Source organism: Quercus robur, chromosome 2 (genome assembly GCF_932294415.1).
Source record: "Quercus robur chromosome 2, dhQueRobu3.1, whole genome shotgun sequence".
NCBI classification, from domain to species: Eukaryota; Viridiplantae; Streptophyta; class Magnoliopsida; order Fagales; family Fagaceae; genus Quercus; species Quercus robur.
The window spans coordinates 34838374-34863040 of NC_065535.1; the positions used below are offsets into that span (position 1 = coordinate 34838374).

Here is a 24667-nt window from a genome sequence, read left to right on the forward strand (position 1 = left end):
TATGAAAGGCTGAAGTGTTGATATGTTTTCTTTGGTACACGTCACTTTTTCATTGGACTTAGAAACACCATGTGGATGTTGACTTGGAGTTCCTGAAACAACATATACTTTCTACAGTTTGGGGCAGAAAGCAATGGTACAAAAAATGAGGATTTCTCTCCGTGTCATGGTTCATGGCAGTTTGATTGGATGCAGTACACCAGTGGGGAAGAGAGGCGGAAATGGTAAGAAGATGAGGGGAACACCCTCCCCCTCTGTTTAGTGAATTTTCTATATGAGCCCAAAGCATGAACATTTTATTTTTAAAATATTTTTAAGAACACTAACTTTTTTCTAAAAATGTTCTCAACTAGAACATCTTTTAACATGATACATCGAAACAAAAGGAGACTTACTGAGAACGCATTTGTACTTGTTAAGCATTACTTATTTCTCGACAACTCAGAAATTACAACAAATAAATCTTAAAACGAAAACACGAAACTTTGGCTTATTAAAAAATACTACCCAAAACAGCATACAGACCAAAATAGATCGCCTTCAAGTCTAGATACAACAGCCGCAGCAACAATGACAAGTACATGGCTCATGAATGTGCTCACTAGTATAAAACGCTGAATTAAATCAAGAAAATGCTATAACAAAGGAAACAAAATGGTATACAAGGTTTGTGGGCATTTTTACACAGTTCAAAACTTGGAAAGCAAAAGCGTAACCCAAAGTAAAGCAACTCTTGAATTTAAAGATGCTGCTATGGATCCTATTACAACAGGGAAACCCTATTGGATGTACATCACAAATTAAGAGTGGAGGGTACTTCAATCAGCAATAAAGCAACAGGAAATCAATCCTGCTTACGAGCAACTCTTGCGCGATGTCTGAGTTCAGCTTTTTTCCATCTAACAATCAGGTAACATAAGGAAAAGAGTGTGTTTACCTACGAAGAAAACATAAGGTTAGAATAAGCACAACTTAGAAAAAAGAAGCAGAAGAAGCAGCAGCAGCAGCAGTAGATACGTAAGGAATAATTTGATTGCAAAGTGATGGACACTGACCAAAATTAGGATTGCAATGACCAGAAGAGGACCAGACCATAATGCTGAGAGAAAAACTCCACTTGGATCAAAATAATTTTGGCCAGCAAAGCTCTTCCAGTTTTCACTCAGTAATCTATTGAAATTCTCAGCAAAATATACACCAGCCACTGCACCAAATCATGACTTATATAATATTATCAAAGAGAATAAAAGACGAGCGGTAAATGGAAGCATAAAAATTCTTGTTATGTGTGTGTGCAAACAAATGTGAACGTGGAAAGGACAACAATGCATTTCTTATGTGTCTCTATTTTCAGTTCCACAGTGTTCTAGTGGTTTCACTTGACTTTCCACTCATTTGCAACATGATACAAGCACAATGGCACCTGAAAATAGTGACTTAATGCTAGGTATTCTTATTTGGTAGCTATTCCAAATTTCAATTGATCGGTACATTGCCACAAAGAGAATTAAAAAAAGAAAAAGAAAAAAGAATTAAACCATAAATGAAAGCATAAAAATTCTTGTTATGTGCAGAAATGTGAACATGGAGGACAACAATGTGTTTCATTAACAAATATTACATGATTAAAAAAAAGGGGGGGGGGGGGGGGGGGACAACAATGTGTTTCTTATGTGTATGTCTGCGTATTTCCAGTTCCACTGTGTTTTAGTAGCTTTCACTTATCCACTTGACTTTCCACTCATTTGCAACATGCAAGCATAATGGCACCTGATAATGGTGACTTATCAAGACATTGTACAATTCGTCACACACATCACAGTACAACTAGAAACTTTTGAGGGAAAAAGCACAATCGACTCACAAAAGAAACCTAGGACATGATGGATAAATAAATATCAATCAAGAAAATGTAATGACCATGCCCAGGTAATGAATAAAAAACAATCTGAAAACCACATTATTGCAGGCCGCACCATAAGTAGCCTCCATTAACTTTCCAAACAGAATAAAGATCAATAATCACATTAATCTATGAATGCAATGACCTGCCTTTGGAATGGTAGAGGATGTCTCACTAGGACACCAATAAAGAGATTTTCTTTAATTTTTTTATAATGTAGGGAACCTTTCCATAGAAGAGCCGTTTGAATTTTCCTATAAAGAGATTTATCACAAGTAATTTCGATTTCCTCTATTTCTATTGCCATAGGAGGAGAAAACTGACCCAAAAATTCAATGAAATGCATATCTATGTTGTCTTATTGTGCTTGAATCCAATGGGCACATCCTCCCCTTGTAAGAGCAAGGTAGAGGGTGAGGTCATGGGTTCAAAACCCACCAGGTGTGTGTGACTGTGTGTAAACTTTCCAATCAAAAAAAAAAAAAAACACAGGCACCTGTGCCATGTAGATGAGAAAATGTTCCAAACATTTGGGGCATATTGCAACAAAGGCTAAGGATAGTTTTAATAATGGCTATAAAGAAAAGCACCTTCTGCCTCTTTCAGAGTTCAAATTTACATAATCAAGTAGATGGTAGATGATAACATTTTATAATTTTAAAATCCATACATTATAATAAGGAAGATTTAAAATGGAAGAAAATGCACCATAATTAAATGCATTCATAAACACAATCTGTGATCTAATAGTTTAATGAGATTCAATAATTTCGATAGCTTCCTTGGCACATCCCTAGAGGGTTTGGAAGATCAAGCAACAGAATTTTTATTGGCTGTTGAACAAGAAAACATGTGGCTTAAGAAGTTCAGGGGTGAAAGGTTTAAGAGAGTTGAAGGGATTGTTCAGTTCTATTAATTATGGTTCTACCTTTGCTAGGCGAAGTGGTATTAATAGGGATCGGGTTCTCTCTGTTGCTCAATGAACTTGAAATTACTTTCCTGGAATGTCAGAGGGCTGAATGAAGTTGAAAAGAAGCTTCAAATTCGTAACTTGTTGTGATCCTGGAAGGCTGATATTGTGTGTTTGCAGGAGACCAAACTAGAATGGATTACTAGAGGTGTTGTTTGAAGTATATGGAGTTGTCCATACTTAGATTGGTTGTACTTGGGTTTTGAAGGTGCTTCTGGAGGTATTTTATTGATGTGGGATAGACGGATTGTGGAAAAGGTGGAGGAAGCAGTGGGGCATTTTTCGGTTTCATGCAAGTTTAAAAATGTTGGTGACCAATTTGAGTGGGCTTTTATAGGCATATATGGGCCAAATTTGAACAAAAGGCGTAGGTTGATGTGGGAGGAACTAACCGGGCTGATCAGTTGGTGGGATTTGCCATGGTGCTTAGGAGGTGAGTTTAATATAATCTGTTTCTCATCAAAGGGACTATGGGCAGCTAGCTACTCTCGGGCTATGTATGGATTTTCTGACTTTATCTCTCTTCATGGGTTGATGGATATACCTATGAGAGGGGGGCCTTTACACCTAGTCCAATACATCCTCAACTTCTCGACTAGATCGGTTCCTTTTCTCCCCGCTCTTGGTAGATCACTTCACACAGTTTACACAAAAAAGGATGTCTAGAGTACTTTCAGACCATTTTCCTATTTTGTTGGAGGGTGGGAGTCAGCGAAGAGGTAGAATTCCTTTCTATTTCGAAAATATGTGGTTGAGGGTGGAAAATTTTGTTGACAAAGTGAAGACGTGGTGGGCATCCTATTTGTTCCAAGGAACCCCAAGTTTTATACTAGCTAAGAAGTTGGCTGCCATGAAGTTGGATTTAAAAAAGTGGAAAAAGACGGAGTTTGGCAATGTCACATATAAGAAACAGGACCTTTGGAGCAAGTTGAATGTTTTGGATGCTAAAGAGAAGACCCATAGATTAATAGTTGAGGAGAGGTTAGAACAAGTTATTCTTCGTACAGATATTAAAAAGTTAACTCTTTTAGAAGAGATTAGTTGCACTTGAAAGAAGGGGACGCCAATACCAAATTCTTTCATAGAATGGCTAATTCTAACAGAAAAAATAATGGTATTGAAAGCCTAATGGTTAATGGTACCTTGTCTTCTGATGAGGGTATGATTGCAAACTGCATTACTCAATTCTTCATGAATTTGTATTCTGAGCATCAGGTTGATCGACCATTTTCAGATGTGTTGGTTTTTCCAATGATATCCAGCGATAATGCGGATTGGTTAGAGAGACCTTTTGAAGAGGCAGAAATTTTTGATGTCATTCAGAGTTTTCATGGTGATAAATCTCCTGGACCAGATGGCTTCCCAATGGCTTTTTTCCAAGCTTGCTAGGGGATTGTTAAACCTGATCTTATGGCCGTATTTCATCATTTTTCTGCTAAAGGTCAGTTTGAGAAAAGTTTAAACACAATTTTTATTACTCTCATCCCTAAAAAACATGCAGCAAGTGAGATTAGGGATTTTCGGCCCATTAGTGTTGTTGAGGGGGTTTATAAAATTATTGCTAAAGTCTTGGCTAACCGACTTCGCACAGTTATGACGGATATAATCTCAGCATCTCAGAATGCTTTTGTGAGGAACAAACAGATCCTTAACCCTGTTCTTATTGCTAATGAATGTCTTAACAGTAGATTGAAGTTTGGGGTGCCAGGGCTGATTTGTAAACTGGATGTTGTTGAGAAGGCTTTTGACCATGTAAATTGGAGTTTTCTTTTGCACATGTTAGAAAGAAGTGGGTTCTTTGCCAAGTTGAGACAATGGATTTTCTTTTGTCTATCTATAGTCCGTTTCTCTATTTTGATTAATGGCTCTCCTTGTGGGTTTTTTGGTAGCTCTAGAGGTTTGAGACAAGGTGATCCATTGTCTCCATTATTGTTTGTTTTGGTGATGGAAGCTCTTGGAAGAATGTTGGATAAAGCAGTTCATGAAGGACGCATGTCAGGATTTAGTGTGGGTAACTTGGAGGGAAGATCCTTGGCGGTGTCTCATCTCCTTTTTGCGGATGACACTCTAATTTTTTGTGATGCTGATCTAGAACAGATTTGGATTCTCCGTATGATTCTTATTTGGTTTGAGGCGATGTCGAGTCTAAAGATGAATCTGGGCAAGTCAGAATTGGTTCCGGTTGGAGTAGTGCATAATATTGACTTATTGTTGAATGTTCTTGGCTGCAAGCAGGGTACTCTTCCAATGAAATGTTTGGGTCTTCCTTTGGGTGCTAAATTCAAGGATAAGACTATATGGAATCCGATTCTAGAGAAAATGGAGAGGAGATTGGCGGGTTGGAAACGCTTGTATTTAACCAAGGGAGGTAGAGTCACTCTAATCAAAAGCACCCTATCTAATTTAACTACTTATTTTCTATCTTTATTTCCTATACCTGCTAGTGTGGCTAACCGATTTGAGAAGCTTCAGCAGAATTTCTTATGGGGCGGTTTTGGTGATGAACCTAAAATTCATTTGGTTAAATGGGCTATTTTCTGTGCTCCTATTTCTTCAGGTGGCTTAGGGATAAGGAAGATAAGACTTTTCAATGAAACTTTACTAGGGAAGTGGCTATGGAGATTTGGGATTGAGAAGGATGCCCTTTGGAGACAAGTGATAGAGATGAAATATGGGATGTGTGTGTGTGTGTGTGTGTGTGTGTGTGTGTGTGTGTGTTGTTGGGGGGGGGGGGGGGGGGGGGCGGCGCCTGGTGTACGAATTCTGTGAATGGTCCTTATGGTGTTGGTTTATGGAAAAGTATCAGTTAGGGATGGCCTTCTTTCTCACGCCATATTCTGTATGATATTGGTGATGGGTCTAGGGTGAAGTTTTGGCAAGACTGTTGGTGTGGAGAGACATCTCTTGCTGTTAGCTATCCTGACTTGTTCAGATTTTGCACGAATAAGGAGGCTAGTGTGGCCGAGCTTATGAAGTCCTCCAATGGAGTCCTCTTTTGGGATGTGAGCTTCTTTAGGGGTGTGCATGCTCGGGAATTAGAGGCTATGTCAGGCTTCATGGAAACCATATATGGTTCTTCAATAAGGGGGTTTGGTGAGGATAAGATGTGTTGGATACCTAGCAAAGATAAGGGGTTCATGGTTAATGATTATTATAGAATTTTAGTTGGCCCTACTATCTACGGTTTTCCTTGAAGAAGTATTTCGAAGCAGAAGATTCCCTCTAGAGTAGCTTTCTTTGTTTGGACTGCTACCTTAGGGCTTGACGATTGATAATTTACGAAAAAGGAAGGTGTGGATTTTGGATTGGTGCTACATGTGCAAGAGTAATGGTGAATCGGTTGACCATCTCTTCCTTCATTGTCCCATTCCTATGGATCTATGGTCTATGGTCTATGGTTTTGGGTTTATTTGGAGTAACTTGGGTTATGCCGCATACTGTTTTGGGGCTGTTAGGGTGTTGGCAAGGCAGCTTTGGTCGTCATCGAAATGGTTATATATGGTCCATCGTTCCTCATTGCTTAATGTGGTGTCTTTGGAGGGCGAGAAATAGTAGATGTTTTGAAGATATTGAGTTCTGTTCCGGACCTCAAGCAATTCTTTTTTAGAACTTTTTTGGATTGTTTGTTTGCTTTGCAAAAACAATCATTCTCTTCTTTTATTGATTTCCTAGATTCTTGCAATTTTTGTATTTGATTTATTGACCCCTTGTACACTCCCTGTGTACTAGGGTGTTCCTTTTTTATATCAATAAAACTTATTACTTATCAAAATAAGAAAATACCCAAAAAAAAAATATATATATATATATATATTGTTTGGCACATATCAGGAATTATCAAACAATTTACAAGAATTATGGGTTGCTGCTGCTACATCCCTAGAAAATCTGTACTGTTGAGTTAACGATGCTAGGAGGTCAATGGGTACAGATTGAGAGAGGCTACAACTTAATTTAAAATGAAGATGAAATTCAAGTCAAGACAAGCAAAAGAAAACATGATCCCTCACTAACAAAAGAATAAAAACGATGAAAACATTGGTGGATAAATGACTAAATTTGTGGCACAGTAGTATCCTCCATCACTGGAGATCATTTGCACATTGGCATAACACTACCCCATAACTCAAAGTTGTGCCAATGCAAGAGGCTCAAAGAGATAATATTTTAATTTAGTATTATTTAATTTTGCAAGTCATTTGTATTTTTAGTCCATTGTCTTTTGATTTTAAGGTCCTAGCATTTAATTAGGCCAATTAGTATTTTTATTTATAGTCTAGGATATTTTTGTAATAAGTTATTAGGGTTTCCTATGACAGTTAGAATTAGGGTTGAGTACTCTTATATGAGTAAAGTAATGTACTCCTTTCAAAGGCAAATTATTTTAATGAATACAAGTTTCTATTAAAATTGTCACCATGGTTTGGTGCCAACTCCTAGTGGTATTTCTTATGCTTGGTGTTGACTCTTGTAAGCCTAGGTTCTGACTTCTAGGTTCTATCCTTATTTTTCCTCTCTAAGGTAGATGCATTCCAACCTTGTGTGTTGGTTCCTTCTTCACATCTTGTTGGAGTGGAGTTTGTCCTTTAATCTTTTTCCATGTTCTAATTTTTTGGAAATGCTTGATCTTTGTAATTTAAGTTTTTGATGTTCAGTTTTTCATGTACACCCCTGGTGTACCTGGTTTCTTTTTTAATACAATTCCATTATTTATCAAAAAAAAAAAAAAAAAAAAGATTCCTATGGTGTATCACCGAATCATAAGAATCAAGATAATTTCAAAATCCTATGCTTACAAGAGTACTGGAGTTCAGTGGACATCTTTCATAATATTGCTCATTCATTCTGCACTCTTGAGTAAGTTGAGCTCTTTTTTTTATTTTTTTTATTTTTTATTTATAGGTAATCAGAGAAATAAAAGTTTAATTCGAGGAAGTTATGTTCATTGTTATTACAATACAAGATGGCACAATGCACAACATATACTTTTGTTGAATACTTTAAGAAACTCAAATGTTAATCTCAGATAGAAGAGGTTCTCTTGCATGAAGTTTATGTTACTTTTGTGTTCATAGAAAGACTAAAAAAACTGGCTTTTGAAAACAACAACATTTCTTAGGTGGTGAACATCCTGTGCTTTAATTATTTCCTCGGCCATCGAATCTACAAGAAATTGGAGGATTATATGTTATATATGTAATATAGCTGTCAAATGACTCCAATATTTTCTTTGGTGACAACTAGGACATTGCTAACTAATGTGGAGTGTTTGCATCAGATTCATGTATTTTACCATGTTATCAAGGCAGTTTTGGATCATACACCTTATAAACAATGAGAAGCAACTTAAAATCAGAATATGAAAGCAATAGACCTACATGCAAGAAGGAACAAGCACATCTGGAAGTTGACATTCTTCCTTGAGAAGATCGTTAACAGCAACAATACAACATGAAACCCCATTAAGCCCATTAACCAAGGTTCCTGTCAAAAGCAATAGAACATCAAAGAATCATAAGAAGTGGGATCCATGACTCTTGCAAGCTCCTTAATTTTTTATTTTTTAAAGTAAAGCCTCCTTCTAAATTACAAATCATATCATAAGCATACACAAAAATCATTTTGAAGACATATCAAACAGTTGGAACATGAATGAAACAACTACAATTATTAGAATAATGGTCAAATGATTAAACTCAATATTTCTTAACACCTTAAGATTTTGGAACAATTGGAAATTTTTTCAAACTACCAAAGCAAAATGATCCTGAGTTTGATCCTTGTCTCCGCTCTAGCTCCCATTTATAATGTTAAAAACCCAATGTGTTGAGCCCCATTTAAAATGTCACACACATGACGGGGTTGTTAGAATAATGGTTAAATGATTAAATTCATCATGTACTAATGCAAATCACACTGACATGATAAATCACCATGCATCTCTTAAATTATAACATAAATTAAGTAGTTTGTACATTTTTCAATTAGAATATGATAATCGTAACTACACAAAACAGAAAAAGAGAAAGAGGGTTTTTGTTTATACACATTTTCACCAAATGGGTATCATGCATTTAGCAAAATTCAAAGCAAACAAACATCCCGAACTCATAAAATTCTCTAAGTTAATACAGAAACAGTAAAATTTGCAAAAAGAGGGTCTTTTTCAGATCTGGGTACCTTCCAATCAATGGCGTGGAAGAACCCAATAAAGTTGTCGTAGGCTGGACGCAAACCAGTGCGGAGCTCGGCGGAGAATTTCTGAACGAGATCCGCCATTTGTTCCATGTGCTGCTCCATAGCTGATTTCAAGTCCTCCATTGTTTTCAACTATTCCTATCAGATTCAGATCCAAAACCCAAAACCCGAAACCCCTCAGATTGTGAGATAGTGCTAATCTGTTAGAGAGAGAGAGAGAATTATTGGATACTTGAGATTAGATTTGGGTCGTCACTTGAGATTTGCCATAATTATTCTAAAAGTGGCATAATGTAATTTTATTATTTGTCACTTTTATAGAGCACTCGCAACAGTGACTGATCAGTGTATAATAAAAAATATCTAATTCCAAAAAAAAAAGAAAAAAAAAAAGAGTGTATAATAAAAAAATTATAAAATTTACAAAATTTTGACTAAAAATGACTTACATATATAATTGTGTAAATTTACTATTATTTATTTTTCTTTTTATTTTTTTATTTTTTTTTTTACTTATCTCAATGATGAAGGAAGAAAATAAATAGTGGTTGTTATATGTAAACAAAAAGACACAATTAAAAAAATTACAAAAATTAATATTTTAATAAAATATAGTGTAAAATAGATAATATAATGTAGAATGTTTTGAAAAGTGAATATGTAAAAAAAAAAAAAAAAAAAAAAAAGAAGAAGGGTTCTTATGCTAAAATAGACATGACTTTTATTTTTTATTTTTTATTTTGGTAAGGGGAAAATAATTAGGAAATTATATGAAAATGATCAGATTTTATGCCATATTTAAAAATTAAGATTCTATTATTCATTTAGACTATAATGACAACAATGGCATTCATTTAGACAATAATTACAATAATGGCATAGAGAAAAAGGATAAATTAATTGCTAATAAAAATTTTTGTTGTACTTGAAAAAATAAATAATCAATCTCATCACCGTGCATCCATTACCCGATGGTCATTCTACAAATATAAGTTCTTATCGGGGTAAAGGCTGAAGTTCAAGTCTCTAGTAAAGAACTTTATACACATACATTTAAATTCTGTTTGTTTCAATGGAAAACTTACTATGAAGATAGTTTTCAACGTCTCATGTTTTTAGTAGCATCAAAAAATTATGTCAAAAGAAAAATATCATTGTTCAACGGAAAATATAACTTACAAAAATTTCTAGAAAACAATTTTATCTTTTGTCACACTAAAGAAAAGAAGTTAAGAAGTAATATGGAAACTATTGAAAACAACTCTATCTCATTTTAAGGACTTTAGTATAGAAAAATGAGATAGTTTACCAAAAAAATACCATCAAACATAGGAAAATGAGATAATTTTCCAAAAAAATACTTTTAGAAAACGACTCTGTAGAGAGTGAAAATTCCCGACCTATCACAAGCTGACACGTCACATTACCAAGTCCACAAAATACAGCCAATTACAAAGCACCATGTATTGCTGCTAGGTTTTGCTATCACTATTCAGAAGCCAACGGAAATTTGCCAAGTGTCATGCAAAAACCAATCATGCATCAGCGTACGTGTAAGCGATGACACAAGCAGCCTTGCACGTGTAAGCGATGACACAAGCAATCCAGCACGTGTAAGCGGTGACATAAACGGACCAATCAGGCTGTGACATGTGTCACCAATCGGACTCTGCCACGTGTTGCTCACCCACCTCCAAACTCCTATAAATAGAAGCCTTCCTAAGACATTTAGGAAAACCAAGATTCAAAAGTGAAAAAGCTCTACAAGAATCAAGTCTCAAAGCCTTCAAGAACATCAAGAACTTCAATCCCAAAATCGGAGAACATTCGAAGCAGAATCATCCAAACCATTTGCCTAGATCCTAAAGTTTGCGGGAATCAAGCTCAAAGGTCCGAAAACATCAACAAATCACAAGTCAGTGAAGCTCTACAGATTCAAGCCTCCAAAACCCCGAAGAACTTCCACCACAAACCTTCAAATACAAAGAACATTCGAAGCAGAATCATCCAAACTACCAGCCTAGATCTCAAAGGTCACTAGAATCAAGCCCAAAAGCCTCCAGAAACCTCAAACAACCACAAATCAGTGAAGCTCCACGGATTCAAGCCTCTAAAGCCCCGGAGAACTTCCACCACAAATTTTTGAAAACGAAGAACACATGAAGAACACAAAAAACGTGAAGAACAAAGGATTTCTAACAAGCTCATAGCCAGAGATTCATTGTAATTTTGTTCCAAAGATCTTCGATCCATCCCTCAACCAAATTGAAGGATATCTTGTGTTTAAATCAAAATCACATCACTACAAATCCAATCAACAAATCTTTGAAGGAGATCGAATCAGAGGATCAATCTTTTGTAATCACAGAGAATTGTACCACTCAATCATCAATACAAATTCGCATTTGTGAAGCTATTTTACCTGTTTGATTTATTTCGAACCGAGAAATTTAGTCGTCTACACTTCCATCCTATTAATAGTACCATTTTCAGACTTCATAGCAAAAACTTGAAACTTAGCAGAGCTTTTAGATAACCATTTCTTATTATGTTTCAACAATAGAGAACTCCACATCTTTGTTGTCATGGGACTTGAACTCACAGAGTTCCTTGTAATTCTAATCTGCCATTGTGTAGAGGGTGCTAAAATCTGCGCCATGTTTCAGTTGCTCCCCACTCTAAAGGAAAAAAAAAAAAAAAAGGCTTTGGATTTAAAAAAAAAAAAAAAAATCTTTTGAACTACGTGATGGCTTGATCCCTCTCAAGGGTACGTAGGCAACTTAGTATCTTTTGCTAAGTTCAGTCTCAAACTAAAAAAAAAAAAAAAATGAAGGAGTAGAGAGAGGCAGAGAGGCAGAGAGGTCCCATTGGGTGTGCCAGAATTTGTAAGCGACTAAATTTCTCCTTATTGGTACGCTTTCAAGGGTAATGGAAAGACATCATGTACTCTTGCAACGCTATAGTGGGCAGTTTAAACTCTTACCAATGAGTAATCCTTGACTTTCAAGTGTAGAAGTGTTTAAGGAACTTCCCATTGATGAGGCCGATCCTTGCGCCATTATTGTCAATCAATTTGTAAACTCCAATGGTGTTTGCCCCCTGCCTGAGAGTTGGAAGTACATCACAAGCAATGGTCACGTGGTTTGACCCAACAATTTCATCAAAGTTTAGATCAATCTTGTTTTCTTTGGCAAGCTTCATGATTTGTTCTTTGAAGACGAAGCATTTTTGGATTGGGTGGCCAATGATGCGATGATATTTACAGTAGTTAGGGTCATCAACTTTCCCCATGTCTTCTGGCCGCTTGCATTCTGGCAATTCAATCAGCTTCAATTGCAATAGTTGTTCTAAGATGTTTGGCACATCTTTATCGGGGAACGGATATACTTTTTGCTCACGTTCCTTAAAAGTCAGGCGACGCACTTCATTCTTTTGCCATCCTTCAAGTCGTTTTTCATTTGCATTTGCTCCTCTTCTTGGAACCTTGACTTCAGCAGTGTTAACAACCATTGGGTCTTTGAGGCTGACTTTTGCATTCCTATCATTCCTCCTTACTTCCCTTCTGTTTTCCTCAGGTATGGGAGGTTTTGTATTTCCACGGCTAGCAATACTCAACTCCATGTCATGCGCACTAGTTGCTAGCTCTTTAAATGTTCGGGGTTTTATCCCTTGGAGGATGTAAAAAAGTTCCCAATGCATGCCTTGGATGCACATCTCTACATCAGATATTTAAGAAAGTCTATCATTGCAATCCAAACTCAAAGAATACCATCGATTGATATAATCGACCACCAGCTCATTTTCCCATTGCTTGGTATTAGTAAACTCCATCATGCTCATCGTGCGACGCGTGCTATAGAATCGGTCTAGAAATTTTCTTGTGAGTTGCTCCCAACTGTCGATTGACTCAGGTACTAAGTTTGTATACCAATCAAAGGCATTTCCCTTGAGTGAACGGACAAATTGCTTTACAAGGAGGCCTCTTTGAGTCCCTGCGTTCTCACAAGTTTCTACAAAGTGAGCAATGTGTTGCTTAGGGTTTCCTTTGCCATCAAATTGCAAGAACTTGGGAGGTTGATACCCATTTGGCATTCTCATGTTATCAATGCGCTTTGTATAGGGTTTGGAATATATGAGAGAACTTGTAGAAGAACCTTCATATTGTGCCCGAATGGTATTTGTAATCATGTCCTGCAGTTGTTGGACAGATATCGAGGCCATTGAGGAGGAATGTTCGTGTTGAGAAGTGCCTTCACCTCCTTTTCCTTTATCACCCCTAGCGTTTTCTCCTTTCAAGGTAAAGTCAGGTGGGTGCTCAGGACCAAGACTTGATTCACCCGAATCTTGTACCTCCAGCTTGTTCATTAGAGTTGCAATTTGGAGGTCCTTATCTTCAAGTGCTTTTGTGAGAAGGAAAACCCTTTGTTCTATTTCGGCCATCTTTTCTTCCATGGTAGAGGTGTTAGTCATCATGATTTACACAACTTCCCAAGATGATGGAGAAGAAAGTGTTTTGATGTGAGCACGTGGAATCTATTGATTGACCTTGTTTCTTGAGGTGTTCCAAGGTAGAGATGTCCTTGTTAATGACCTTGTTTCTTGTGAGAGGGTTTAAGGAGATGATTGTTTGGACCTTGGCTTCCTTGGTTGATTGAAATTGAAGTTGATTGTTTGCTTTAGGTTGGCTACAATTGATTACACCAATGCAGTGGTTGGTGGTAGTCGTACCAAGTTTAGTTGAAGCAGCTATTGTTGAAGCAGCTATTGTTGAAGCTTGAATGTTCTTGCTAGAGGCCATTGGAGTTAGTAGCAAGATGATGAAGATTTCTTTCTTTGAAGAAGAAGGAGATGAGATTCCACGTGCTCACATCAAAACACTTTCTTCTCCATCATCTTGGGAAGTTGTGTCAGTCATTATGACTAACACCTCTACCATGGAAGAAAAGATGGCCGAAATGGAACAAAGGGTTGTCCTTCTCACAAAAGCACTTGAAGATAAGGACCTCCAAATTGCAACTCTAATGAACAAGCTGGAGGTACAAGATTCGGGTGAATCAAGTCTTGGCCCTGAGCACCCACTTGGCTTTACCTTGAAAGGAGAAAACGCCAGGGGTGATAAAGGAAAAGGAGGTGAAGACACTTCTCAACACGGACATTCCACCTCAATGGCCTCGATATCTGTCCAACAACTACAGGACATGATTACAAATACCATTCGGGCACAATATGAAGGTTCTTCTACAAGTTCTCTCATATATACCAAACCCTATACAAAGCGCATTGATAACATGAGAATGCCAAATAGGTATCAACCTCCCAAGTTCTTGCAATTTGAGGGCAAAGGAAACCCTAAGCAACACATTGCTCACTTTGTAGAAACTTGTGAGAATGCAGGGACTCAAGGAGGCCTCCTTGTAAAGCAATTTGTCCGTTCACTCAAGGGAAATGCCTTTGATTGGTATACAGACTTAGTACCTGAGTCAATCGACAGTTGGGAGCAACTCACAAGAGAATTTCTAGACCGATTCTATAGCACGCATCGCACGGTGAGCATGATGGAGTTTACTAATACCAAGCAATGGGAAAATGAGCCGATGGTCGATTATATCAATCGATGGCGTTCTTTGAGTTTGGATTGCAAGGATAAACTTTCTTAAATATCTGCTGTAGGAAAATGAATGTTGGCATGGCTTCAATACAAGGATAAACGCTGGCACCGCTTCATGGTAAAGACTCTTGATGTGGCTACGTTGCAAAGACTGTTGAGATGGCTGCGTTGAAAAGACAAGTGTTGGTGCAGCTTAATTACTGAGAAAAGCATGTTGTATAACAAAAACAAGCAACAACAAAAAAAATTTGCCAAGGGAAAATCTCATGGCACGTCTGAACTAAAAAAAAAAAATAATAATAAAATAATAAAGAGAGAGAGCTTCAATTTTAATCACTAGCCTGTCAAAAAAAAAAAAAAAAAAATTCTCTGCATAATTTCTCTACACTTAAAGGATCATACTACCCATTGAAGGTTGTCTATACAACTCAATGCATGCCCCTGAAGGCCTTATATAGAGATTTGTGGAGCTCAAAGTCAGATTTTGCAAACACTCAAGGTCAAGGAAGTCTGCACCAAACCTTGAAAAGAAAATAGTGCTCATAAATGTATTAGGCTGTCAGAAAGAAAATATTACACTAGACCTCAGAAAAAAGCACTAATATGCCTGCAAAAGTACACATGTCATCTAAAAGACTACTGCACTAGACCTGGGATGAAAATCTAGCCCACATATTTTTCAAAACTGCCGACCTTGAAAGCAAAAACACTTGCTGATTTACCAATGTCAAACACTGTCAGAGCCGCCGAAGACTATAGATCCAAGAAACCGACGTCACAGAAGTCTTCTACAGCCTTCGATCCACCAAACCTGAAAATTCCAGGCCCAGATGCGCCGCCACAAGCGGCCACAAACTCCTAAACGTCCCGCGGGTTTCTCATTCAAATCTGCACAAATCTGAGAAAATTTTCAAAAAACTGGTGCCACCACTAGATCCATCGGCCCACGATCTACAAAACCTTAAAATTTCAAGCCCAAAAACGGCTGCACGCGCCTCCACGCGCCGCCACAGACTCGCGACGACCCGCGGCCTAGTCCCTCAAAGCTGTGCAAATATGTTCACAATTTTAAAAAACTGACACCATAGAAGTCTTCTACGGCCTCCGATCTGCAAAACATGAAAATTTCAGGCCCAAATGACGATCCACGCGCTTCCACGCGCCACCAGAGTGTCCGGTATTCGCTAGGGTCGGTTCACGCGCTTACACGCGCCGACACGGATAAGCCACGCACACGTGCCACACGTGCCTCCAACGCTATGACGTCATGGATGACGTCATCCTCCACTATCCCGGTCTGACCCGTTTGTCCAGAAGACCCGGTTTGACCCGGAAATCTGATCCGGTCCGAACCGCGTGAAATTAAAAAAAAAAAAAAAAAAAAAAAGAAGAAGAAAGAGAAAATGCTTTTACCAAGTGAACCTTTGACCTTCATCAAAAAGTCAAAATTTTCGAAACAGACTTGTCCTACTCAATTTTTCGAGTACATTCTGATTTTGGGACCTGTTTCTTCATTCGAAACTCAAAAATTGTGCAAACATCCAATTTTCAAAAAGTTGACTTTTGTGCAAATGTTGACCAAATGTCAAATTTTTTTTAAGATAGACCTATCTTCCTCAATTTTTCGCGTACATTCTGATTTTGGAGTCCGTTCTGTCATTTGAGACTCGAAAATTGCACAAATGACTCGATTCCAAGGTAGTTGACTTTTGTGTTGGAGTCGACCTAAAGTCAAGATTTTCAATCCAGACTTGTCTTGCTCAATTTTTCGTGACTTGAAAACCGCCAACCTGACCAACTTCTCTGAAGTACTAGCAGTGTCCAAAACTTAAGCTTCCAAGATCAAAATTTGAGATTCATTCACTTGGTCTGAATTCTCTTAAGGTTATTCTCCAGACTTCATCAAGGCTTCCCTTTCAAAATACAAACGAACTATCATAAGTGTGTCTTAAACTTGAAATTACATTGGCTCATTAGTTCAACCTACCATTCCCATTCGGTGCCTACCAGTCTTCAACCTACCGTTCCCGTTCAGTGCCTACCGTTCCCATCTATTGTTTTCACCAAAAATTCTCAACTACCTATCTACCATTCTTCGTCTCTCTGCTATAAATAGGAGGGTCTGATTCATTAAGAACTCATCCGAAAAAAAAAAAAAAAAAAAAAAAAAAAAAAAAAAAAAAAACTGAATCATGAAATGAAGATTTACTTCTTTCAGATTTTCAAGTCCTCCTTTTCACAGCCATTTCTCACTATGGCCTCATCATTCTCAACACCTAGCAACCGATATAGCTTCATAATCGGTTTGAGATCAACCCTCTCATGGTTCGGTTGAAACCCTATTTACAACATCATTGTAGTTTTGAGATCCAACCAAATTTTGTTTTTCCCCTTAACGACCACATTTGTCCATAAAATTACTCCTACCAAGGTCTGCATTGAGGTTCCATGCTTCCTCGGACTTGGTTGGCCAGGAAATCTAAGTCCAACAGACACATCTGTTCCTAACCTCAGGGCTCCCGTAGTCTCTCTCCAATTGCTTGGTCTTCCAGCAGAAGCAGTGGTTCGGAACAAACAGCAACTTGGCTGGTTTCAAAGACCAGAATCACAAGTTAGCTCCATCTTTCATTTTTCTGTGCTTTTCCAACAAGTGGCAGTAGGTGAAGATGGTAAAAAGTGTTGGGGTATCCTACAAATTGTCTTCCATCCAACACTTGAAACAACCTCCAAGGCACCAGCTCATCAGAATTCAGCCTTTGGTGCCGATAAATGGTCACCAAAACCTTATTCCATGTCCCCACTACTATGGGACCCAAAGGTCATCGTTGCTGGTACCTCAAAACTCACTTTCTGGAATTACTCCAACTTAAAATCAGCTTGAAGAATTTTAGAAGGTACTCTTCTGAAATTACTTCAACTTAACGTCCGTCGGCATGGTCCCATCATGCATGCACATTCTACGACTTAGTGTCAGACCTCATTCGGCATGCAGTCAGTCCTGGATCCTAAGGTGTACTTCCCATAAACATCTACACGAGAAGGGCCTCAACATACAGGGCCAGCACCGTGGTGGCGTATGTTTCACCCATTCGCTTTGCTTCATCCCCGTCTTCTTCACCACCAACATCAGCATCTCCAGAATCCATAAGCTTCTGAAATTATCTCAACTTAACCTGGGTGAAACAATTACACACGCACATTCAACCACTTTCCCACATGTCCTCGCTGTAATCCAAAGTATGTTCTTCGGAAATTACTTTGCCTGGACTTCTTAAAAACACAAGGTTAGCCCTATGACTCTACATGCTGTACCCAGCCACCATTCTCTCATCTTCCCCATCTTCTACACCCTGTGATCGCCACCAACGATCCAAAATACTCTCCTGAAATGACCTCAACTTAACCTCTGTTGAAATGAGTCAATCTTGCAAGTACATCCAACTCCTTGCAAATAACTTTCCCCCTCACCAACCCACTTCAAATACCATAGAATACTTTTTTTTTTTTAAATTACTTCAACTTAAACTATGCTGAGAAGGCTCGGTCACGCAAGTACATTCAAATATTGGCAGACCCCTTTTCGGTCTCATCAAAGCCTTTCATATGGGTGGGTCTACTCTTCGGAAATTATCTCATCCTGTTGAAAGCTCCACCACCTTTAACTACTTCACTTAAAGAGTCAAATGTAAAGATCTATTTTCGAAACTCATTCCCACACCACACTTCGAAACTGTGTGCGTGAACGAGTCTCGAGGGGGCATTTGTAGAGAAGGAAAATTCCCGACCTATCAAAAGCTGACACGTCACATTACCAAGTCCACAAAATACAGCCAATTACAAAGCACCATGTATTGCTGCTAGGTTTTGTTATCACTATTCAGAAGCCAACGGAAATTTGCCAAATGTCATGCAAAAACCAATCACGCATCAGCGTACGTGTATGGGATGACACAAGCAGCCTCGCACGTGTAAGCGATGACACAAACAGTCCAACACGTGTAAGCGATGACATAAGTGGACTAATCAGGCTGTGACATGTGTCACCAATCGGACTCTGCCACGTGTTGCTCACCCACCCCCAAACTCCTATAAATAGAAGCCTTCCTAAGACATTTAGGAAGACCAAGATTCAGAAGTGAAAAAGCTCTACAAGAATCAAGCCTCAAAGCCTTCAAGAGCATCAAGAACTTCAACCCCAAAATCGGAGAACATTCGAAGCAGAATCATCCAAACCATCTGCCTAGATCCTAAAGTTTGCGGGAATCAAGCTCAAAGGTCCGAAAACATCAACAAATCACAAATTAATGAATTTCTACGGATTCAAGCCTCCAAAGCCCCGAAGAACTTCCACCACAAACCTTCAAATACAAAGAACATTCGAAGCAGAATCATCCAAACTACCTGCCTAGATCTCAAAGGTCACTGGAATCAAGCCCAAAAGCCTCCAGAAACCTCAAACAACCACAAATCAGTGAAGCTCCATGGATTCAAGCCTCTAAAGCTCCGGCGAACTTCCACCACAAATCTTCGAAGACGAAGAACACACGAAGAACACAAAGAACGTGAAGAACAAAGGATTTCTAACAAGCTCATAACCAGAGATTCATTGTAATTCTGTTCCAAAGATCTTCGATCCATCCCTTAACCAAATTGAAGGATATCCTGTGTTTAAATCAAAATCACATCACTACAAATCCAATCAACAAATCTTTGAAGGAGATCGAATTAGAGGATTAATATTTTGTAATCACAGAGAATTGTACCACACAATCATCAATACAAATTCGCATTTGTGAAACTATTTTATTTGTTTGATTTATTTCGAACCGAGAAATTTAGTCATCTACAGACTCATTTTTTAGAAATCATTAATATTGAAGCAAATGAAGCATTAAATTATATTAAAGTATGATTTTTATCTTATATATATATATATATATATATATATATATATATATAAGGCGAAAATACACTTTTGGTCCATACATTTTGGTCCCTATTTTTTTGAAATACTTAGTTTAGTCCCTAAAAATTGAAAACCGTTACCATTTTGGTTCCCATCATCTTCTCAACAATGAAAATATCCTACGTGGTAGACGAATTGCCTTGCATGATGCCATGATACTAACGTGACCATTAAAATATTATTAAAAAAAAATTATCTTGGCATTTAAAAATGCCACGTTAACATTTTAAATAAAAAATAAATTAATTCTTCAATTTTAATTTTAATTGGAAAAAATAATAAATAAATAAATTTACCTTTTCAACTTTAAAGATTGAGATTTGTTTTACTAACTTTCCTAATTGTTTTTAAAATTTCATGGCAATCAAATACAACATTACAAAAATTAAAGTGATCAAACATAAAATTTATCAAGCAACCACAATGCCACACACTTCAATCATTACAGCCACAGTGCCACACTTCGGCCAGTTTTCATTTTCCTCTCTCTCTCTCTCTCTCTCTCTCTCTCTCTCTCTCTCTCTCTCTCTCTCTTGTTGGGATAAGGCTTTGATCTGGGTTTAGAGAGAGAGAGAGAGAGAGAGAAATGGGCTAAGATCGGTGGTAGTGGTTGTGAAGTAGTGGGTGGGGTGAATTGGTGGTTGGGTTGCAGTGGCTTGATGTGTCCATTGGTGACTAATTGGTGGTAGTGGTGGTGATTGGTGGTCTAATCTGTTTATGTGGGTTTGGCTTCTCAGTTGGATATGTTTGTACCAAGAAATTGAAATAATTGTTTGGGTTTTCATTTGGAAATGTTTGTACCAAGAAATTGAAAGAATTGACTGGGCTTTGGTTTTCATTTGAAAGAATTAGTTTGTACTAGGAAATTGAAAGTGTATATTGTTGAAGATCATTGTGCTTAGAATTTTTTTTATTTGTAAATTTGTTGAAGATCTTTGTACTTGTGCATGTTCTATGTGTTTCCTTGTTGGGTTTATGGGTTTATTTGCTAAGTTCAATTTGCTCTAGGTTTTGGTTTGATTTGCTAGAGGTTTTGGATTGCAGGGTCTTTTTTGGGTTTCAATGTTTTGGTTTGCTAGGTTTATGAGTTTTTTTGCTGGGTTCGAATTGCTTGAGGTTTTTGTTTGATTTGCTGGAGGTTTCAAATTGCTTTTTTTTTCTTTTTTTTTTTTTTGGGGGGGGGGGGGGGGGTTTAGTGTTTTGGTTAGTTGCTAAGAAAATGTAAGAATAGAAAAGAAAATATTGATTTTAAAATTTTCTAGGCAACCAAACATGTGATTTGGATAAAAACATGAACAATAATGTTCTTTAGAAGAATATTAACACTGAACAATCATGTTGGGAAAGAACATGATATCTTCCCAAAAAATAATGAAAATAATTTTTTTCTAATTTAATTATTTTATTTTATTTGTTAAAAAATAAGAAGTTTAGAATTATGTTTTTATTATTTTTTCTAACATGGCTTTTTTTAATTAAAACATTGATGTGGCATTTTTGAATGTCGAGATAAATTATTTTAATGAACACATCAGCATTATATTAGCAAACAGGACACTCTGTCTGTCACATAAGATATTTTTCTTACTGAGATGATGGTTGAGACCAAAATGGTAACAGTTTCATTTTCCAGGGACTAAATTAGGTGTTTCAAAAAAGTAAGGACCAAAATGAGAATTGACCTAAAAAAATGTTTAAACCAAAAATGCATCTTCGCCTATATATAATAAATGTTGAACAAGATAAGTAAACTAAATAGTCATTTAAAATTTACTTTCTGTCAAAGTTCATTATTTGAATAAAGTTTACAAAAATGATGAATGTGTTAGAAGAGTATCTATCATACACAATGCCATAGAGAGGCTGTAAGCAGACACCTATCTTGCCACCCAAGAGAAACAGCTCTTCCATCATCTCTTTCAAAAACCCTGAACCCACCACTACTCTCCCCATCGAATTGATGAGGACAATAATGGGTCCTAATTTTCAAAAGAAGTTTTGCTTGGATCATAGACTTGGAGCTTAATTTACCTGCCCTAAAAGCATGACTCTCCATACTTGCCTTCCATGTTTCCTTCTTCTCATGTTTTGGGCAATTTATACCACTAATATTGTCATAGTTAAGCAAGCTTTTGATCTCTTTACCAAGATGGTTCTTCTCAATGCCCAACCTCTCGGCACTCTCTAGCGGAAGACAATCATCCAATGAATCAAACATGGCTGCAAAGTAATGCAATGATTCCATGAATCTTGATAAGAAGCTTCGCGAGCTTCGGCTTCCTTCTTGTTCCACTAAGATTACAATGGAGGGTTTAAGTGAATGTATAGATTTCAAAGTGTCAGAAACCTCAAGACAATTATTCAAAGTATCCAGATAGAAAACTAAATTTACAACCAATGTTTCGTCTTTCTTCTTCTTTAGGTAAATGAGCTTGGAACCTCTTAACAGTCCTTGGAATTCAAAGGTTAAGTTACGGAACCCCTTTGAGAAGCTTACCAGTCTGTTTTCTGTTTCTTGCAGTTCTTCCAAGCTTCTTCCAAACCCCGTTACTCTAAGAGAGATTCGATTTCCACTTGATGCCTTTTCAGAAAGAGATTGGATAAGTGAAGGCCATTGAAAGCCATATGAGATATCAAAATCAATTACATGCAATGTTCTGTTGTTTATAGCTTCCTCCCTCTCAAAGGCCTCTATTATGGACTGGTTTGCTGTGAAATGAGCAAATTGGTAATAAGGCGACACGCGGTAGAGATGAGTAAAAGCAAAAAACTTTTCTTCATTTGTTGGTTCCTTCATGATTATGTCATAGAAGGGAGATTTTCGTGTAAGCAGCCTTGCTGCCAAACCATCTGCAAAGTAGGCCACCACTCTTTGCACTGAGTCTCCATTTAAGGACACATTTTGGTACAACTCGCTTAGATTCTCCAAAGCCGAGCCCACCTTGTTTTGATCAATTGCTGTGGCTGTAATGAGCAATAAATGGATCAAATGGAGCCCATTTCCATCTTCAACTACTACTGCTTTTCTGACCTTGTGGGACTCAAGTTTTAGCATTTGTTCCCTCATTTGGAGAAGCCTAAATATCTTCCCTTCACAACCTTCATACAAATGCTGCTGCATAGGGCTTAAAGTATCCCTTCTCTTCCTCTTCCTTGTCCTCTCATCACTCCCTGAATTTGTAACAATGGGCTAAGATTCAAAAGATCTTCTTCCTCATATGTGTCTTCCATTTGGAAGATAGAGGGAGAGAGTTGTGTTTGTGTGAAAATATGAGAAAAGAAGGTCATAAAGGTTGAGTATTTATGGAAAGTTTATAGCGTGGGCATAACTTTAAGACATTCCTTGTTAATCACATGGGAATAGAACCAAGGACAAGAGAGAGATGTTGGATATTTTTCTTACCTTTCTTTTCCAACGAGATGGGTATCTTTTGATTCTTCAAAATCAGTGTTTAGTCAAGAAACAAAATGATATTCTTTCCATTATTATATTGGGCTGCTTTTGAAATCTATGAAAGGATTTGTTTTTTGGTCCTTTGGTAGTTTCGGAAGGCTTAAAAGATGCCATGCCCATTCGACAAAAAATAGCAAGAAAAATGGGGAATCAACCTAACGTCCTTGAAGAATTGTCTTCATTCTATATCCTTCTAGATGTCCCAACAAATACGTGTCCTCATTTTTTTCTCCTAGACCTTGTCTTAGTATTCATCTGACTGTGTTTTGTAAGGGAGTTCCATGTTTTAACCTAGAGAGAATTAATGACCTTTTTAAGTCTAATAAATTTGGATCATATTTTGGGGGTCCAATAATTGATGCTTTGTATCAACAAGGATATATCAGCTTAAATGGAAGAGACATATATTTTGATATAAATATGGCATAGTCTATGTACTACATATCCTACATAGTTTCTTACAATGAATTTTGGCTTCATATATAAGGTCAATAATTCTTGCACAAAAATTCTTAATTAATTGCTTTGACCTAAAATTTCAAATTTCCATTATATTAACCCAATAGGGATGTGTGTGTACAAAGTCTGTTGGATAAGAGCATAGAAACTTAACTTTGATTTGATGGACTGCCATTAATTAGAATTTGATGTCTTTTAGAGAATATTAGGATTAGGAGATGATTGGTTAATTAGTTTGTATGTCACGATTACAGTGTACCTGGTCCCGATCGATTTTTACAAGAAACATGAATTATGCTGGTAAATAATAGTTTTTACTTATTGGGAACAATTATTTATATATACAAAAAGATGTGGAGCAATGAGCTCCTAGAGTTTATTTGAAAAAAAAAACTCATGAAGGCATTAGTATATTCACGTTTCCTTCAATGGTTTCCCACTAATTTTGTCTCATTGTTTTCAATTTTTTTATTACTTCTTTTAATGCATTCTCTTGAATGCTAGGTGCCACTTCTTGCTTTAGGTTATATCACAGTAAAATGATATTTTAATTAATTTATTTTTTTAGAAAAATTTGGGTGAATTTTTAATTGAGTTAAACCAATTGTTTGATTGATGCTGTGGGAGTGGGGGCGTTAATAAACTTACTTACGTTTGTAAAAGATTTGGATTATACGTAAAACATTGGAGAGTTTGAAATATATATTTTTTTAAATACACCTACTAAAAACAATTTTAAAGGATCAATTATGAGAGCTTTGTTAAAAAATTAAAGATCCTTTTTAATTTTAAAAGCCTATGCATATTTAACTAAGTTGAAAAAGAAAAAAAAAATTATAATTAGAAAAAAGATTTTTGTTTTTTGTTTTGAGGGACTACCTTTATAAAGGTAGTCCCTCAAAACAAAAAACAAAAATCTAACTTAACTTAAACCTTTACTCTTTTCCAACCGCTAGAAGAGAAAAAGAGAATTAGTAGAGAAAAGAAAAGGAGGAAAAAGGAAAGAAGAAGGAGATACTCTAAAAGTAATTTGACATCTATTTTACAATTTTGGAAGTAAGTTAAAAATTATTATAAACCTTAAATTTTAAATTGAGTTCTATTTAATT

At 36.9% G+C, this 24667-nt stretch overlaps 1 protein-coding gene, 1 long non-coding RNA gene and 1 pseudogene across 2 annotated transcripts; 1 reads left to right on the forward strand and 2 right to left on the reverse strand.

Moving 5' to 3' along the window:
* Nucleotides 1–464: 464 nt before the first annotated feature.
* On the reverse strand, nucleotides 465–9370 carry LOC126713478 (uncharacterized). The gene is made up of 4 exons (XM_050413232.1): nucleotides 9054–9370; nucleotides 8252–8357; nucleotides 1056–1204; nucleotides 465–937 (listed from the first exon to the last, which is right to left on the reverse strand). The coding sequence occupies exons 1-4, from the start codon at nucleotides 9192–9194 to the stop codon at nucleotides 845–847; spliced, it is 489 nt and encodes a 162-aa protein (XP_050269189.1). The 5' UTR covers nucleotides 9195–9370; the 3' UTR covers nucleotides 465–844.
* A 1451-nt stretch (nucleotides 9371–10821) lies between these two features.
* On the forward strand, nucleotides 10822–19491 carry LOC126713479 (uncharacterized). Its single transcript, XR_007651354.1, has 2 exons — nucleotides 10822–11104; nucleotides 19098–19491. It is a non-coding gene; the product is annotated as an uncharacterized LOC126713479 (long non-coding RNA).
* Nucleotides 19492–21420: 1929 nt separating this feature from the next.
* On the reverse strand, nucleotides 21421–23049 carry LOC126713480 (GRAS family protein RAM1-like; annotated as a pseudogene).
* Nucleotides 23050–24667: the final 1618 nt, after the last annotated feature.